The sequence below is a fragment of the Mizuhopecten yessoensis genome, unplaced genomic scaffold, assembly GCF_002113885.1.
Source record: "Mizuhopecten yessoensis strain PY_sf001 unplaced genomic scaffold, ASM211388v2 scaffold10807, whole genome shotgun sequence".
In the NCBI taxonomy this organism is placed as follows: Eukaryota; Metazoa; Mollusca; class Bivalvia; order Pectinida; family Pectinidae; genus Mizuhopecten; species Mizuhopecten yessoensis.
Genome location: NW_018408731.1, coordinates 334,424 through 353,342, shown reverse-complemented (window position 1 = coordinate 353,342; position 18,919 = coordinate 334,424). Strand labels below are relative to the sequence as shown.

Genomic DNA, 18,919 nt, shown 5'->3' with positions numbered 1-18,919 from the left:
TATATGGTGTAAGCTTAATATGTTTTTAACGGTTTATATGTTCATGTATTTTCTTCGATTTTGATGCGTATTCAGTGTCGGATTCGTTTTTCGTATCAGCCTCCTATACCAATTGTTTCATTTGTTATTGTAAATATTTTATCATGTTACTGAAGCTTACGTACACCGTATAAGTTAGATGTCAGATATGTGCGACATCCAAATCAGGTACACTAGATACTCTGTGTTTCTATTTACTCATACACAGGTTAAATCTATTGTTAAATCTATTTCAATTATTTCCATTTAAAATGTAAGTTACAGTTCTGTCAATGTATACAGATTTTATATAATACTGAATACTTGTCTTTGCCAATCATACAACACGTAGATAAAGCTATTTACTACCCCTGGTACCTCCGACACAAATATCGATGCCCTTGTTTATAGCTATTTACTACCCCTTGTAGCTCCGACACAACTATCGGTGCCCTTGATTATAGCTATTTACTACCCCTGGTACCTCCGACACAAATATCGGTGCCCTTGTTTTTAGCTATTTACTACCCCTTATACCTTCGACACAACTATCTGTGCCCTTGTTTATAGCTATTTACTACCCCTTGTAGCTCCGACACAACTATCGGTGCCCTTGATTATAGCTATATACTACCCCTTGTAGCTCCGACACAACTATCTGTGCCCTTGTTTATAGCTATTTACTACCCCTTGTAGCTCCGACACAACTATCGGTGCCCTTGTTTATAGCTATTTACTACCCCTTATACCTCCGACACAACTGTCGGTGCCCTTGTTTATAGCTATTTAAAACGCCTTGTACCTCCGACAAAAAATTCGGTGCCCTTGTTTCGCCATTTCTAATGCACAAGTATATAGTCGCGCCCACCATCAGATGCATGACATTACGAAGTGCTTCGGAAAGGTAAAATAAAATCTATCGATGTTTTACATGGTACTACGTCGCATATATCTGCTTCTCTAATGTTCTAATATAATAAGAACATTCCTGATTTTTACATAATGATGGATGCACGCCTACTATTACAATTCACTTCTGAAATGTCATAATGAACTATTCTAACCTTTTTATTGGGTGAGTTCAAATGTGTCTCTATAGGTGAATGAGTTAGAGAGCTACATCAGTTATCATCTACTTCCTGTTGTGTTGTCTCCTCGTTGACCGGTGTATTTCAGATCAAAGAGTTACATGTTATGATACTGTAGATTATCACATGTTTCTGCACGTTCGTGTTTATCATTACCAGGACGTCAGTCAATACTGTGTGTGGCTTCTCACTGTAGATATTTCTTAGTTTGCCTGTCAATAAATCCCCAACACCAATACACACATCAGTACCTCAGATACATTTAAGATGACAATAATCTGTCACCGAGCAGATATAAACCAGGAACCTATTCATTAAGGTACAATGAACTTTATCCATTGGATTAAATATTACAAAAGTAATACAGATACTAATTTGTATTAACTAGGGTTTAGGGCTTTATTTACAGTTTTTTAGTGTTTTTTTCTATTGGCATCAACAATTTTAACTTATTACTTTCGGAAAACCTAACTCTGACTTTAAACACATGTTGGGGTACACAGATGATTGATATGGTCCTGTTTTCTTCATGACAATAAAACACACTTATTTAGCGAATATACTATTATCACCACAGCTTGTTTATGACAAGTTTGTTATTTGTTAGCCTGGAATCAACTTGTTTCATCAACATCAAACCCAGTGACAAATCATTTCTTTAGAAAATAGTTTTTTTTTCTATATTCATGAGGATCGTATCAGGTTTTTATATCTAGAAATAAATAAGAATAAATATACAGCATTTGATATAACGTCCTATCTAGCTAACTTACAGTAAGCCACTCTAAAGCACTTTACAGTACATAATTATACAATTTAATACAATGAATACAATTAGCATATACATGTGCATTAATCAATTCAATATTGAGGAATTCGCAGGAGCTGCCTTATCAGGCGCTAACCACTTGCCCTATGCCACCTGGCCAGTACCTCCCTATGTGTGTATGTCTGTTGTGTGTTGGAGATGTATTGTGTTCTGTTTGTTGTGGGACTGTACTTCCACCGGTATCATTTATAGTGTCACCTCACTTGAATGCTACAGCACAGATACCGTGAACATGTTATATTCCACCTTAGTTATTGGAGTTGTGTGGGCAGGAGAAAAACACTTTCTTTGAATATTCCATGCGAACGACGACTTCGGAGATCGAACCCCGGCCGCCTGCTTGGAAAGCTAAGTTGGTTACCACTCTACCTATCCGCCCATAATAATCGATATAGTTTCAATTTATGTTCAGTAAAAGGATCTTTGGGAAAAGATAAACCTTTGTCATACTAATGAGTCTTATTCTGCATGTCGATTCTATTATATGCCGCACGACAGAAGTTATGTAATAGTGTGATGTAAGATTAGTTCGCATAACAGGAATGCATTTAGCCATATTATTTCAGGCTGTTGAGACAGTAAGAACATGCAGGTCTTATCTGGAAATATACTCCCTTACATAACCGATATTCCCATTTCCAATTTGTTTAGAATGTTAAAATCTTAACAAAGGACTTTCTGCAATCAATTAGTCTGTAGGAATCGTCATATTTGCACAGATGTTCATTTTATCATATCAGTATATAGTGATTGTCACACAAATGCAGTTTTTTCTTTCTTTTTTTGTCACTGCCATGTTTCATTATCATTTAATTATCTGTCAGGATATTTATGTAGAAACTTTCTGCAACAAAAGGGTTGGTTATTGTTAATTGATGGGGTCCGATCATGACATTACACAATGTGAACTCGGTTATTGCACAGACATACTATGAGAAACTTTGTTTTATTGAAAAGGAAAATGGTTACCACATAAAGTGTCTCTTTATGCATCCAAATGCTACAATGCTTCACAACAGCACCTAGTAACATCCAACGCCAAAACAGTTAAAAGGGAAATAACCCCGAGCAAAGTATGATTTTGATTTTGTTTGCTAATAACGTATGCAAAGAGCCCCTTCTTAAACGTCTGTATAATAAGTACAACACCTATTCCACTTATGCTAATGATGATGATTGTATTTATTTTAATAGATGCCAAGCGCTAACTACGTCAAAGCAACTGACGTCTGGTTGTAAATTAGTTTTTGTCGCTAGTTTGAAAAAAAGAAAAGAAAATGGGTTCTTTTATCCTGACTTAAACTTACAATACTGCGAGATCGATGAAAAATGTGAGTATTTCGCAAACAAACAAAAATATTTGAAATTTTAAGGATACCGAATACAGTAAATAAACAAACAAGAATACACCACGTTTCTTATGGAAAATACGACATTTCCATATTGATGGGGTGATGCGTTTCTTCCAACTGTAATCGTATTGTGCACTATGTATATATTGCATGTTTCTAGGAAGTATGAACACACACGTGATTGCACCGATGACTTCACGTAATATATGCAGTTTGTCAATAATGAGTAACATGGCACCATACGTCTGTTCGTCCTTCCTGTACTCATCGATGATGCGAGGAGCCAAATAGGTGGAAATCCAAAACTGCGTGGCGAAAACATTTGTTTTTTGTAATCAAATACCACGTAAGTGTGATCCTTGATCGACCTTTTTTATAGCTTATTTGCATTCTTATTCCGGTTATAATGCAATGACTCTGATATAAACAGTAAGCGCTTACCCGATATCTTTTCTAATTATCCTTTTCTTGATAGTAACATCCCCCTCACCTATTTGATTCATCGATGTTGTTATCAACAGTTCCGTGATCGATTTCGAATGCTGACGGACAAACTTACTAAATATGTTTCGAGTAAATCGGAGTAATGAAGAATAGGAGAAAGTTTAATGGTCATCATGTTCCGATCGAAGATTTCTGGTTCCTAATGCGAAACTAAGGTCGATGTTTAACTATGTGCATAAGTGATGTATCCATGAGTTACCGTCGTCCTCACTCAGATTCACATTACGAGATAATGGTAACGTCGAAGAAGTAGCAGACGCTTCCGAAACATCTTGTCTCATTTTTATTGTACATTCCAATTGTCTCTTCCGTTACTTCGCTTGGTTTTCCCTGTAGTTTCATCTTTTTGAATTCATATTACTGTTTTTAAAAATTTTGTAGTGTTCTTTGCAAATTTTGCCGCCGAATTTAATAACCTTCTACAAGTACATTTGTGTAGCCGTGTCTGATATCGTGACGCAAGAGCAAAGAAAAGATTGATGTGAGGAATAGTAAAAACCATGATAAGGACTCTTGTATCATAATTCGTCAATAATTCGGATCCTTAACCAAAACGTGTAAACTTGTTTACAGATTGAGTCTGTTTTATCAAACCTCTTTAAAGATTGAGTCTCACACTTAGCCTATAATTTGTAAATAATTGGGTTTCTTGAACTAAAATTTGTCAACGATTGAGTCTCCTTGTCAACGATCGACACATTAGACAAAACGTGTCAAAGATTGAGATCTTAGTTGAGACCCTGTCAACGTTAACTAATGAATCTCTCAGACAAAAATGAGAAAACCTTTGGTTCTCTTATGTTTTTAACCTTGGTAAGGTTGTTCTGTTTTCTACCTCGATGAAACCAGTATTTAGTCAAAAATCATCAGAAACATTGAGGAATTGTTGCAAATATGGAAATTTTAATCCTTAGAATTATGTAGCTATACCAGATATCATCAATACATGTGGTGACAGTCCATAAGGAAGTAACACTTTACATGGACAAATCTGTAAATCTGTTTCAGTTTACATATCACATTGATTAAGTAACAGATGAAACAGAAGTAGGTATGACACTCTGATACCTAAGTATCGTTGGCTCTGTCTACACTGTACACTAACAGCTAGTCTTACCCTACCTATGTACGTTAAGTGGAAAGTGAAGACAAGTTGTATAATATACAGCAAACTGCGTCTGCAACATGGTACACTTATTTATAGAAATAAGTTAATATTTCAAATAATATCGGCAAAAAAAACAAGCCAATATAATTCTTGTGATATGTAACACATACGATAATATTTCGTTTGATATAGTAAGTATTATTCCCTTTTGGCATTTTCAAATATCACTTTGTCAATTATAACACTTTACATGAAAACGTTGCTTTAGTAAAAGAATTTCACATTCATTTCGAATGCTAATCGCATGTTTATATTGCAATTAAAATGCTAAATGATCGCAACTGTTTGAATCGAGCTATACTGCAAATGTGGGGCATTTCGTGACTTTACGAAAAAATCAAATGCAGAAAATAAATTACAAAAAAGTATTAGGTAATGTTCAGTCATTTACATGATTATGACAGTTATGTCAAAAAACCTATCACAAAAGGGTTCTGTCACCTTGAATGACCCAGATACTTGAACGTTTTTGCATTTATCAACATGGTTTATGTATCGGGTTCTTGCAGAATTCTGTTTAAATTTCATGTTGTTTTGGAGGTTTAACATTACATTTATATTACATAATTATTATATAGAAAATAATATATATATCTATTAGTCAATGCATTGTAGGATATAAATGCAGCATTAATATTTCAATACTTCCGTTCAAAAAGGTCCATATGTTCCTTTGCTTTCATTCGAAGAGACACAATACTTGAATTCCTTGTATCCACTTCCGGTATTTTACCGGAAGTACAGTTGAAAACACCTGACAAAGCATGAAGTGTTGAGCTCATAGCACAGTTCGAGTTGAATACTGGTGATGAAATGAATGTCGGGTAGGTTGATAGGGATGACGATGATGATGTCATAGGTGACACGGAATGAGCAGGGGCGGTGTTGTTTGTGATCGGCGACGTCATCCAGGGGTCAAGCGGAAGTGACGTCCCAAACCCACATCCAGATTTTGCAGTTAGAGCTGACATTGGGTAGGTGTCGTTTATTTTGATAGCGGAGCTTTCAAGCTTTTCCTGCCTTCGCCACTTTGCTCTGCGATTTTGAAACCAAACCTGCAATAAGAACATACAAATATAATTTATGCATTGAAGTTCACAAATAAATGTCTGTTTTCATTATTGCATAAAAGATATGTTTTCATTGGAGTTTATGGACGATTTGTTGATTTAAATGATGCGGACGGGTGGTTTACATTTTAATACACGTTCTTGAATAAATATAAATTTACTTTGTTAACAATAATGCTGGTGGTGGCGATTGGAATGCCGAAAGAGGATGTCTTTGTTTTCAGAAAATAGCAGGGGTACTTTACACATCCTGCTTTTTTTGAGTTTTTAAAATGATTTAGTTCATTGGTTTGCGTAGGCCCATAACTATCATTTTTAGTTTATCCTGGCTATGAAGTAGCTAACAATGTCTGGGGATATGGCCAGCGCAACATTGGAAGCAAACCTCTGATCGACAAATATATTTTAGCATTTAAGTTCTGGAAACACAACCCTTTGAATCAATGAACACGCCATGCGCAGACGACGATATTATGTTATATATTTGACAACAACACCTGTCGCGATTCTGATTGGTCAGATCGACTACCTACGTGGTGTAACCTCAAATTAATTTCATTTCATCATATTTTATTGAGTAAACAATAGGATTGAACATAAGATATCTCTTTAACTTTAACAACTCTTTAACAATGATCGATTTTATTGACCATTCCACATTTAAAGCTTACCACTGTATGTTTGTAAGGAAATAGAAATTTCTATTGATTATTGAAAGTTCAGATCATATACTGATCCAATCATTCCTCCAAATGATACTGACAGCTTCGCTCTGTTATGAATAAATACAATAGTTATCTGTTCATGTACAATTATTCATTGTATTCATTTTAATTAACAAATGATAGCAACCAAATCAAAATTAAGATACAATATCCAAATTCGACAGGCTATAATTAGACTGGAGATAACAAGCATTATCAAAATAATTGCCAATAAAAACCTTCCTAATTCAGACGCATTTCACACTTTGTCAAGAGCAGACGTATCCACAATGCCAAACTCGCTTCTGTCGTTCAATAGGGCATTGAACAGTAAAATCAGGTTTAGCCTGAAGATGTCAACGTTAAAAAAGTGCGGGTTGTCCGTATAATTACTGGCTAGTAAAATGTGTGTTCATGGGTCAAATCACGGAACTGTTAGTGTGGCGTTGACTTGAGGGCCGAGAAAAAGTCGTCAGGTGTCTTGACGCCAATCTCAATGGCTGCTTGTTTAGCATAAATACTTGAGTAACAATGAGATAATGAAGCTTTAAGCATCCCAAAGAGAAGACGGGGTGTGTTGACCTGCGGGTGTACCATTGTCGTTCCATCAATAGTCGCGAGATCACTCCTTAGGTGTGGCTATAGAGAAACTCACTCGAGAGCAATTACCGACTCTCACACAGAAAAAGTCTTTCTTTCTGTGTTTAGTCTAGCATATAATTGATAGTCTCCGACAAGGTATCGGCTTGTTGCCTTCTCTGCCTTTCCAATAGCGATTGACTTGTCTGGATTAGGTTAGCAGCTGCCATTTTTCAAAAGATGCACTGTTTATGAAGTTAGCGGACTTGAAGCTAAGTCAATTACAGATCATCCTGGTTTGCCTTTGTCATTAAGGGCCGTTAACATTTATCCAATATCTCTATTCCCTTTCACTAAAAGCTCATTATAGTTGACAAAAGGGGCAAGTAATGATATTAGAGGAAGATTATTGGCCACGATAACCAGACATGACGAAACCCATTGAGTCCCACCCCATTTGTTAACAGTGTTAATGAGCTTATGATATTTGCTTAATAGAGAGACTAGCTAAACTCGAGGCGAAAGACATGGTGCTTAAGGCTGATATGATGTCCTTTGACAGATACGAGGCAGCGCCATGTGCCAGGAAAATCCGTCAGATTTAACATCTTACATTCATCGTTTTTCCAAACCATTTAGCCATTTCCCATGATCCTTATTGTATAACATGTAACTGAGTAGGTTATTGGAATATACTATTGGTAATCTAATGGAGAATATGCTGACACTGAAATGCTGAATAACTTATACTTCAGTTTCAATAACAATTGATTGGTGACGTCACTGTTTACTTTAGATATGTCAATGTTTTAAAAAGAGTGATCTCACCATATCTTGTTACTTTACAGTAAGCTATTATAGGAAACAAAGTGAATAGAAAATAATGATATTTTTATGTTTTCATTTTAAAAAAGTTAGCGATATTATAGTTTTCTATCTTAAATTCTTTTCCTAGTTTTTACTCTTTGCACATACCTGTACTCTGACTTCCGGTAGATTTATTTTCATTGCTAGTTCCTCTCTGCTGTAAACATCCGGGTAATGTGACTTCTCGAACGCCCTCTCGAGCTCGTGGAGCTGGTAAGTGGTAAAGGTAGTACGGTTCCTGCGCGATTTTTTCCTCTGTTCCTCGCTGTATTCTAGTTGTTTTTGTCCGTCAATATTCTTCATATTTTCCTTTCGAGATTTACTGTTCTTATCTATAACCAAAACAAAATAATAATAAAGCTTTAGGTAATATTTGTTGATACGGAAAGTATTACGCTGACTGGAAAATAAAGTACAATAAGTTAAAAGCTAAGATAGACCAGGAATGCTTTAACAATCGTTTGTTCCAGGAAAAGGTTGATTGATGTGATACTATTTCCCTGTTTTTTAGTGACCCTTCTGATTTTGAATTATTTTTTAAAGGATTTTGAGATAACGGGTGTAGTTCATAAAAGAAACTCGTTACTGTTCCATAAATAGCACTGAGAAAAATACAAGTGACAAAACCGCTTGTCTAGTACGGTAATAAATACAATGATTCAATTGATAAAACAGCACTTCTCCCTATACTTATTGTAAAGTAAGCCGGCAAACCTTTTTCGTTGATTGAATATTTGCAGCAAATTTGTAGCCACACAATTGATAATGTAGTTTATACAGGGCTTCGTATATGATCAAATGCAATACGAGCATTAACATGAATTTTTGTTTTTTTAAAAGACACGTGTTACTAAATACATTTTGAACTTATTAACAAGATTGGTCGTTTGCATCTTCATTCGTTATGAACCAATTATGAATCAAAATGCTGTCAACAGGCATATAACCATACGATAGCAATATTAATCTAAGCATTGAATTCGATTCACCAATCACTTCGTGGACCCATTGAATCAGCTGTTATCGTCCTTACTATTGGCCATGTCCACTGGCCATCAATAAATCTACTATAGAAAGGTAATTTTATTACATTTTCTGGTTTGTTATTGATACTTTCAATTCCGACATATGGAAAGAAGTTATACAGGAAATCAGAATTTGTTGCTGGCTGTCTGTTTTAACTTCCATCGATTTTTTTTATATATGTACAGTATATACGTGTATTTTTTCATGAATCCTGTACAATCTTGTCCTCTTTTAATCGATCCAAATTAATTAATGATTGCACTTCATGGATCCTGACGCTGAAAAAAGGAGCTCTGTTCTATATGTGTTTGTAGTCCGCTAGGATCCTATTTTGGGTTTTTCGCACGACTATCCTGTTATACACGGTAATTCGATTCTAGGTTTGCTTAGTGTCTAATATTATATCATTAACTGTGATTTAAGAATCAATAATATAGATGTTCATGAAATTCTAGATAGTCACGTAGTGTCGCATTAAATACAACACATCTCGAACAAAAACACGAAGTGACGAACTAGGCAATGGCTAGAGAAAACCATGTTTTCTTAAATACGTTTCCTCTTCAGAGATTTATGAATTTCGCCATGGAGTTGTCCAGCTAACTCATCAGGCGCTTTCAAAAACCAAATCGTTTTTTAAACTTAATATGAAATAGAATCTTATTTCTGATCCGATGTGCCCTCAGTCATTTAGAGTAAATATACAATACAGAAGCAAAAGCTATTTAAAATTCCAACACGATATCTGAAATCATGTAACAGATCAGTGTTAAAGCTTACAGTATATGCCTGCTCTTTGCAACAATATCATTTACGTTTTCGAGTAGAAATATCTATAAATGAAACATCTTAGTGTAATAGTATTAACGTTGGATAATGAATGACAAAATAACAAACCTTCGTGTTCCAGAAACTTTGTTTCCCGAAACATAACAAAATAGAACCAAAATTAAGAGAAAAAATGAAATATGTATTTGAGTTTTCAATATGCACCACAACCCAAACGCCATATTTAAAGAACGTGAATAAAATCAATAGTTTTCGTTTTTTGAGGCTTACAACATAACTAAACGACTACCACAAAAGTATGGTTGTCATTGTATAACATTAAAATACCATGTAGCTTCTCATACGTGATACGTTGTCGGTTTGGTCGAGGAAGGCTGGAGGTGCTGTGTGATTTAAGTCTGTCAGATTGCCTGGGGTGATGATGGGGTAGTTTGAGTGTCATTTAGGTGAGGGCCTGCCCTGTAATGGGACAAGTACTACGACAATGACAACACTAGGCTTGTGTGAATTAAATCTATCATCTGACACCCTCGCTGAATTAGCGTGGTCATGTTGAGCCCAATACACGGTTTAACAATAAAAAAGCAAATTGGGGCTCCGTCCTTTTTTTCAGTCTTCTTTGCCACCCTGAATCAGTCCCTCAGGGCATAGCAGACTTCCAATCAAATTATAATTCATAAAATTACTAGGTTTTACAAAATCACTCAAGTGTCAAATACGTGTATGTACCATGTGAGTAATTCTGACTTAATTCAATTATAGAATTGTACACTAATGACATATCCGGACTCAAATAACATTCCCAGACATTGTTGGTATTGACATGCCCTACGTTGTTGTTAATAGGACCGTCAAATTCCACTTTTAATCCGCTCTTAAACAGCGAGCGGCGCATCAATCTTTGTATATAAAAAGAGCGGTACCCTCCCCTGTCTCTCAGGCAAAACAAGACACACAAAAAAGGACACTTCAGAGAGCCGCCTACCCTCAAAGCTAACACAGAATCGTTTAAGTGCAGAACAAACGTCTCCAACCAGATAGAGAAATCAAATTTTCTATGTACTTAGTGAATTTTAATCATTGAGATAGTTAAATGTGAAGTTTGTGGAGGCCTTTTATGGCCTGTTAACTATGTCCACCAGCCACACGACGACAGTAGTTCAGATATAAAGCGTACGGACAGATATACAATCGATTTTAATAATAGACATGACGGGTTTTCCTCTTTGATCATTGTATTCTGGCTAGTAGCATATTCATAGGGTTTAATATTTTGCTATAGAGATTTCTATCAAGGGACATAATGTGTATTTCGACAGCAAAAATAACAGAAAGAGGGAAGATCCCATGATGTTAGATGAACTCATTGTATGTGTGCTGAAGATAAATTCTAAGTCATCTCGTTTCTAAAACGTTTCATGTTTTATTTCAATATCTAAAAACGTTTATAGGGTTGACAAGACCTTTCCCTTAAGGTGCTGTAAGTCTTGCAGGAAATGTAACACTTCTAGAGCACCTGGTTTGTTTTTATGGGCGTTTGTGGGGTTTTCCTTTGATTCCGGGGTCTTAAAAGCAAGCTAATTTGAACTTTGTGTTTTCCATCAATTATCTATTTGATTTATTAATTTGTTTATTGTTGTTTCTTTGTCTGTTTATCTGTTGAGTGGAATAAAATGTTTTTAAGATCATATGAAGATGGTGTCACTTATAATCAGGTCGTTCAAGCGCTACTTCTAAGTGTCATCTTGCTGAAATCTCCCAACTCCGACACGGTAGCATGGTACTCCTTTTGGTTACATTACTCTGACAAAGGGCTTACCAGCGGTGCCTATGGCGACGCCTCCGTAAAGAAAGATAGAGGGAACAGCAGATCAATTTTGTGTTTTTCAATTTCTCTGAACTAGACGACGTAGAAAAAGGCCATAAGATTTTTGCATACGGCTATGCAATGAGATAAGACAGGTTTAAATGAATATGTTTAAATAATAATGTGTTATTCATAATCATTTAGTCGATCCTCATTTACAGAGAGATGATACCAAAAACATTTGGCAACACAGTTTCTTTTTTAAAACATCGACTACTTCATATGATATAGACCTGATTTGTTTATATTAACTTTTTACATAAACATTTTTTGGCACGAATTTGGTACAGAAAATTGCAATTTACTAATACAGAACGTTATCTATGCTTGAACATTTAGTTGTGACCAGATCCAATTAGAGAGTATTTAACGTCATAACAAGTCTATGTATCAGCTTATATCAGCATTGAATGAATACATGGCTTTACATAAGAATACTGTTTTTCCCATCCCTGAATACTTAGTGTTACGGCTACTTCAATGGCCGTATCAACACTGTATTACATATCTACTTTCAAAGCCATATTTACCTGGTATTAATATGTTACAAATGTATAATGACATGACACATGTAAATATATATATCATTTTGACCAGTTTATGGCATTGCAACTACCAAAGTCATATGACATTCATATCAGCTATGAATCCCATGACTCACGTATAGACGACGTCATTATTTCAACGTCAAAATTGTAATGTTTTATGCCACTAACCCTCCCTTGTAGATTGCTAATTTGTTCAATAATAAAAACGGTACATCCACTTATTTGAACACATTAGTGCAAGATAAATTGTTTCATTTTGTCTATACGATGCATTCTTTTTCCTGATGAACATATGAACACATTTTGTATCCGCTTTCGAACGAACAAATGGCAAAAGATCCCTTATTAGAATATTCAATTTTATTAACCCTAAGGTGAATTAGTGTAAAAAATTAAAAGAATATATTTCAGCAGAAACATGTTTCAGTTTATAATATATATTTGGATTATTAACATTATAAAGGCTATTAAAAACTACCAGTTAGTTACTTATGCGTTATTTTATATTTCATTTAAGGATTCTTGTGTCACTTCAAGCAAAGCACTTAAATATTTCGATGTGGGTTTTCGTTTATTTAGTAACCTCCCCTTTAATTCTCTTTAGAGCCATTGCTTTTCTGTTTTTACCAGATAGCTCAAACCTTTAGAGCGATAATTTAACCATTTGAAGTCCAGGGTTAGTATAAAGGTCTTGTCATGTAGAATGTATACGCTTAGGACACTTATGTCGACTAATTTCTTATTAATTAGATTTATTTTATTTTATTAAGAAAATCCGGCAGAGTATGGTTTTCTAATCGGAAATTAAGAATAACTTTCTAGTGCATAGTTACAGTTTTTGATAGTGATACTATCCTTACTATCCTTACTATCCTTACTTACTATCCTTACTATCCTTACTATCTATCCTTACTATCCTTACTTACTATCCTTACTATCCTTACTTACTATCCTTACTATCCTTACTATCCTTACTATCTATCCTTACTATCCTTACTATCCTTACTATCTAGATCTGCACATTCTTGCAAAATATACTGCAGATATTTATATAAAACCCATCCACCATCTATCATCTTTATATGATCTCTCATACATTCATGTATACATCTATCACATAATTGTATATCCATCACATTCTCATAAAAGAAGGATTCAAAATATTTTAAAATACCCACACATTTGAATAAATGCATCACGATTTTATTTCAAATTCACATACAGATCATTACATATTAATAAATAAAACTTTAAAAAATCTATAACACATTAACGAAAACATCCAATCACATAGTGGTGTAGAAATCATGCTTTAAGAAATACAGGTAATTGTTGAGTATCTGAAATAGTTTTAGTAACGTGTGCTGGTCCGTACATAGAACGATCATGTCTTATTATGAAGCTAGTGTTTACGACAATGGCAAACACTGAACTCTACATATGTTCTTACAATGACTAATCTGTAACTCTATACAGAAGCTTTTTACGAATGTTGTGATAAATAGAATCAGCAAACTCGATACGACAGTTCATCTCAAAACCTAAATGTTTAACATTGTAAACATAATCACGAAATAACACTGATTATATGTAAACTCTGCATGAAATTACTAGTAACTAGTTATTATGCTTGATTTTTTCTAATAAGTGATATTATTAAAATCAACTAGAAATGGTTCACATATACAAGTGCGTTATAGTAATTGGTTTACGTAATTCATTATGTCTTTCATTGAAAATGATATAACACAATTTTTCAAGTACAGATGCATCTTCCATTTCATAATTATGACATTGTTACAGTTGTTTTACATTATCTTGTATGCCCTATAAAATATAGTATGTGATGTATCATATTGCGTCGTACAATATGTCTACTATTTTTTAATTGTAGGCTTGATAATTCATATCAATATCATATTGACTGGATCCTTAACGCTTGTTTGATTAAGATATTATTTAAAAGTTTATTTTGCATTTGGTTCTGATTAAACGTCAAATACACATTGTATCGTTTAACAAAAATGTCTTTGTTTGAAAGATGTTTGATTTGAAATTGCAATAAAATATAGCAAACTCCTTGCTCCAAAATATCGTACAATTCATTTTTTAAAGCAAACAATAAAACAGTTATGAGTTTGTTGTAATGATGATATGATCAGATAGGAAAGGTAGAATCAGTTTTTAAAATTCATAAATTGTAACCATCACAAAAGGTCTTAATTGTATAGTATGTCATATATTGTATAGTATGTCATATATTGTATTGTATGGTATATAATAAATATTGCATGCTGTGTATTATATTGTGGATACAGGAGAACACATTTTCCCTGGAATTGAGCTATTTGATTCACCATACGGCCTTCTATTATGTTTATTGAAGAGGTTAAAGAGGAAGTAAACTCTTAACAACTTTACTCCTCTTAAGAGGGGAATGGCCAGAAGACGATGCCATTGTTTTTGCTATTGTTTTCAATATCTTAATTCTACAAAAGAACTAATCATGTATATACGTATAATTTTAAATGCCGTAAAAGGAACGTCAATGATACGATCTAATGAAACATCATAACGTTACATACTTTGGATGGGTATATACGGATAAGGATGAAGACCTACATAAACAACACTATTGACAATATAAGTTAATCAAAAGATCCACTTCTGTAAATAGACAGAGGAACAGGAAAACATGGAACATTTCTAATATTTTACAACAAAATTTGAATAAATTTAATTCAAATAAACCGATATTGTAAACCAATTATCTCCTCAGCTAGTGTAGCCGAGGAAAGTAAATTACATTGGGGGAAAATGGAGCACGATAATATTGATAATTGGTCTTAAAAATAATTTTTAAACGATTCTCTCAAATCACGCCAGATGTTGCTTGTGTTATTTGTCTCCCACTCTTCCGTAAACTATTTTTCAGCATTAGGTATTGACTACAAAAGCGATATTCGTATTAATGATGTACTTAACATGTATTTTATTGACATGTTATCTTACATCACATCAACTTACAATAATTGTGTTCCATATTTTTGTGTTTCATTATCGTGGGTTAGCCAAAAGGTCAGCTGCGATAAAAGAAGTTCTACAAATTGATTTTTCCACTTGAAATAACGTAATGCATTCATACGAGTTGAGCTGTATCGTCTCCTATGTGCGGCGTAACGACCATACAACGTTTGTGTTGACTCACTTCTGTTCAATATTAGTATTGTATCCTTTTAACCATTTCAACTTGTCAGTCAATTTAAACTGATACAGATTTCAGAGGAAATCAAATTAAATGTAGTGTTAAAAAATTTCATTGTAGAAGTAACGCATGGATTAAGTATGATAATATCATAAGTATCTTTCAAACTTATCTCTGAATGATAACAATTTCGTGCTTTAAATATTTGTTCAGTACACATAGATAACATGCAATTACTGAAGACAGTCAACGTGCTCTTTTATACTATGCTTGTATCAAATTGTCTTTTATGTAAATATGTCATTACCGTTATATATTTTCATTCGCTTTGTAAAACATTTGTTTGTACACATACAGAACATTTTTCTTTGCTGAAACAGTTGGCTGTCTAACCCCACAAAGTCCATAGGGTCAAGATGTAACAGTAATATGAACACTGCTTCGTCAGACGTTTTTAATTTTGAGTTCGAAATGTGTTTTCTTTTACTCTTCAGTATTATCTGGTAGGTTCTTTTTTACATCAACTCTATGATTGGTCACATGTATCATCGTATGAAAATATTCCACAAGCATAAATAATGTTCAAAAAGATTTAAAGAAAAAAATAAACCTGGTTCGAAAAATATAATCTACAGACAAATATAGTTGTAGTTGGCTGGATTCCTAGGCGGAGTATGAACAATACACAGGAATTAAGCAAATTTCATCAATGTTAAGTTGTCTTAATAACATTATTAAATTTATCAATAATTATCCATTACGTTACAATGTCATTAAGTATAAATATAAGACATATAGAGGATGGTAGTAAACGTATACAGCAGACAGAAGTAAAACATCGTCAGTACAAAAAGACCAAATCTTAACTCTAAGATATCAATACAACAGGAGCCTACTTAAACCTTGATCATTTGTTTAAGTGACTCCGACTTAAATGACTTTAGTGAGTGAGTCATATTGTTTTTGTTGACTTATCTTTGATTTGCCTGATTGAGTGACTTTAATATCTTTATTTACTTACCTGACTTTGGTTATTTGAATGAATTGTTTTGTATTTATTGATGTGTTATATCGAATATTTCAATGACAGTAACTTCTAAATATTGTTAATTAAAACATATTAGAATGGAATTATTTTTTGATTTGATTTTAACCAGCACATGCGACAAAGAGTACTAGGCAGGAGAGTGAACTTACCTGTGAGTTTGAAGGCTCTACCGGAAGTGTCCTTTCTGTGGTGAATGTGATGCTGAAGTCTGTCTCTGTGCTCTTCCTCTGTGGGGAAATCATGAGAACACATATCCGGTTCCCCTCTTATTCCAAGTAGGGCGTCGATACTGTGGAATCCAGTGGATCCAGCAGCTGAAACCGACACGTGCATTGCCGGAAGTAACTGATTCATAATTTGCCAAAACCTTCTGATCTTCTTCCTCGAAAAATCTTGCAGTAAATTTCCTTGGCTGGCTGCGGTGGCTGGTGATGTGATTCACAATACCGTTTGTCCTTGTACGCGTTCGTATAAATACACTTACGTGCTCACAGGCAATTTGCCACCATTCTCTTATTTGATGGCGACCAATTAATTTCCCTTGACCCTTTAATTGGTGGTATGGGTAGCGCTCACTTGTGTATAGTTACATTAAACAAAGTAATTGACAGCTTTGGAAGCAGCGCGTGTCTGAAAAGATTACAAGTCCCTTATGTTTTTGGCAGGCAAGAGTTAATCCTTGAGAAAAGTGTTATTTGTACAATTTGATTTCATCTCGTCTTATGGGAGCTAATGTACACAAATTCAATATTGCTCTAGTCGGACCTATTACATGGTTGTAAAGCAGTGCTGAGTTTATTGATGCTTTGTGTGCACGGTAATAAGATGGGCGGGTGGACGCTTCCTAATGAACATCTCCGTCCCGTCGCTGCTCCAATCACAGGCTCGCACTGCATTCAAGGCACGGCGAGAGAAAACAAATTGAAAGATTAGCGACAATGGATTCGTCACCCAAACTTTTATATCAAACATGCCAGAGAATCGTAATGACAGGTGTCGGGGGAATCATTGATGAGTACGTACCAGAGAAGGGGCAGGCGCCTATGGCATGGGCTCTTAGTTGACATAGGCTAATAGACACCACACGCCAAATTCAGGACACAAAAGACACAGGTTAAATATGATTTGCAAACCAAATAGGTTTTTATTCTCCAACATAACAGGTAGACAGCCGTATAAGGACTCCCATGTTACAAAAAACTCAAGCGACATTTAATAGAATACTAACACTGGTATATAAAAATTTCAAAAGAGCAATCAACAAATATTTTATTTCGTAAGTAATAGTTTAAGAAAGCCCCTGTTAGGCGCCTACGAGATTGGCTTGCTCTTTCATGTTGCTGCCATGCTCACTGACAGTGCCTTGCCGTGCAATCAGGTATCTATTTGCCTTTTAAATCTCAAATCACTGCAGTACTTTAGGTCATCTGGTAGGATTGTGTTAAACATGGCATACTCAGCAGATTCAAACGCGTAATCAAAATTTCAAGTAGGGTTATACCATACTAGTTTAATAAATTTCGTTATTTTCAACATGTATTTTGTCTTTTTGTAATCAGCTTGAATCTAAACATTTGTTGTTTATTTTTATAAATACAACAGTTCCGCCTTATTAAAGAAATCACAAATTTACGCATCAATATGGTTAAGCTTGTCTCCAACTGAACAACTAGTACCATGCATTGTATTCATACATTTTCAATACTATGCCTAATTTTGCTCTTTTTGGCACCAATATGCAATAGACAATTTTGATAGAAATCAGTGTAACTATTGTAGACGTTCCTATAAGGAGGATCATTCCATTGAATTTGATAGCGAACATCAAAATGTCTCCTTTTTTAATTTGAAGCTTTGAAAAAGTTCTGATAGATTTATTTGATTATGTTGGTACACTCACGTTAAAATTAAAGGGTTGATGTAACAAAGTGTATTATAATTCATACAGGGTATTATAGGCTTAGATTGTCACGATTAAAATGTCGCCAAACAATCAATAAAGTTAGATGAGTAAGAATACTATTAATTTTTGAAATATTTGTTTTCAATTGAAAATGTCGAGAATTGTCCTTAATAACTCAATTAATATCTTAAAGAGAATAACAAATATGGGCAAACCGTATTTGTAACTGCTGAACGATTTTATTATCACAGAGGATTCTTATTTGAAACATTTCTATGATGCCCCTTTGTGTTGAATGAGGACGGCGATTTCTGTTAATAATAAAAGTATCACGTCAACTAAAATTAATTAATT

General features: G+C 34.4%; 1 protein-coding gene across 1 annotated transcript; it reads right to left on the bottom strand.

Annotated features, from left to right (window-relative positions):
• Positions 1 to 4,684: 4,684 nt before the first annotated feature.
• Positions 4,685 to 17,467, bottom strand: LOC110462579 (retinal homeobox protein Rx1-like). Its single transcript, XM_021516578.1, has 3 exons — positions 16,812 to 17,467; positions 8,288 to 8,511; positions 4,685 to 6,014 (listed from the first exon to the last, which is right to left on the bottom strand). Exons 1-3 carry the CDS (start codon positions 17,014 to 17,016, stop codon positions 5,598 to 5,600), a joined length of 846 nt encoding a protein of 281 aa, XP_021372253.1. The 5' UTR covers positions 17,017 to 17,467; the 3' UTR covers positions 4,685 to 5,597.
• Positions 17,468 to 18,919: the final 1,452 nt, after the last annotated feature.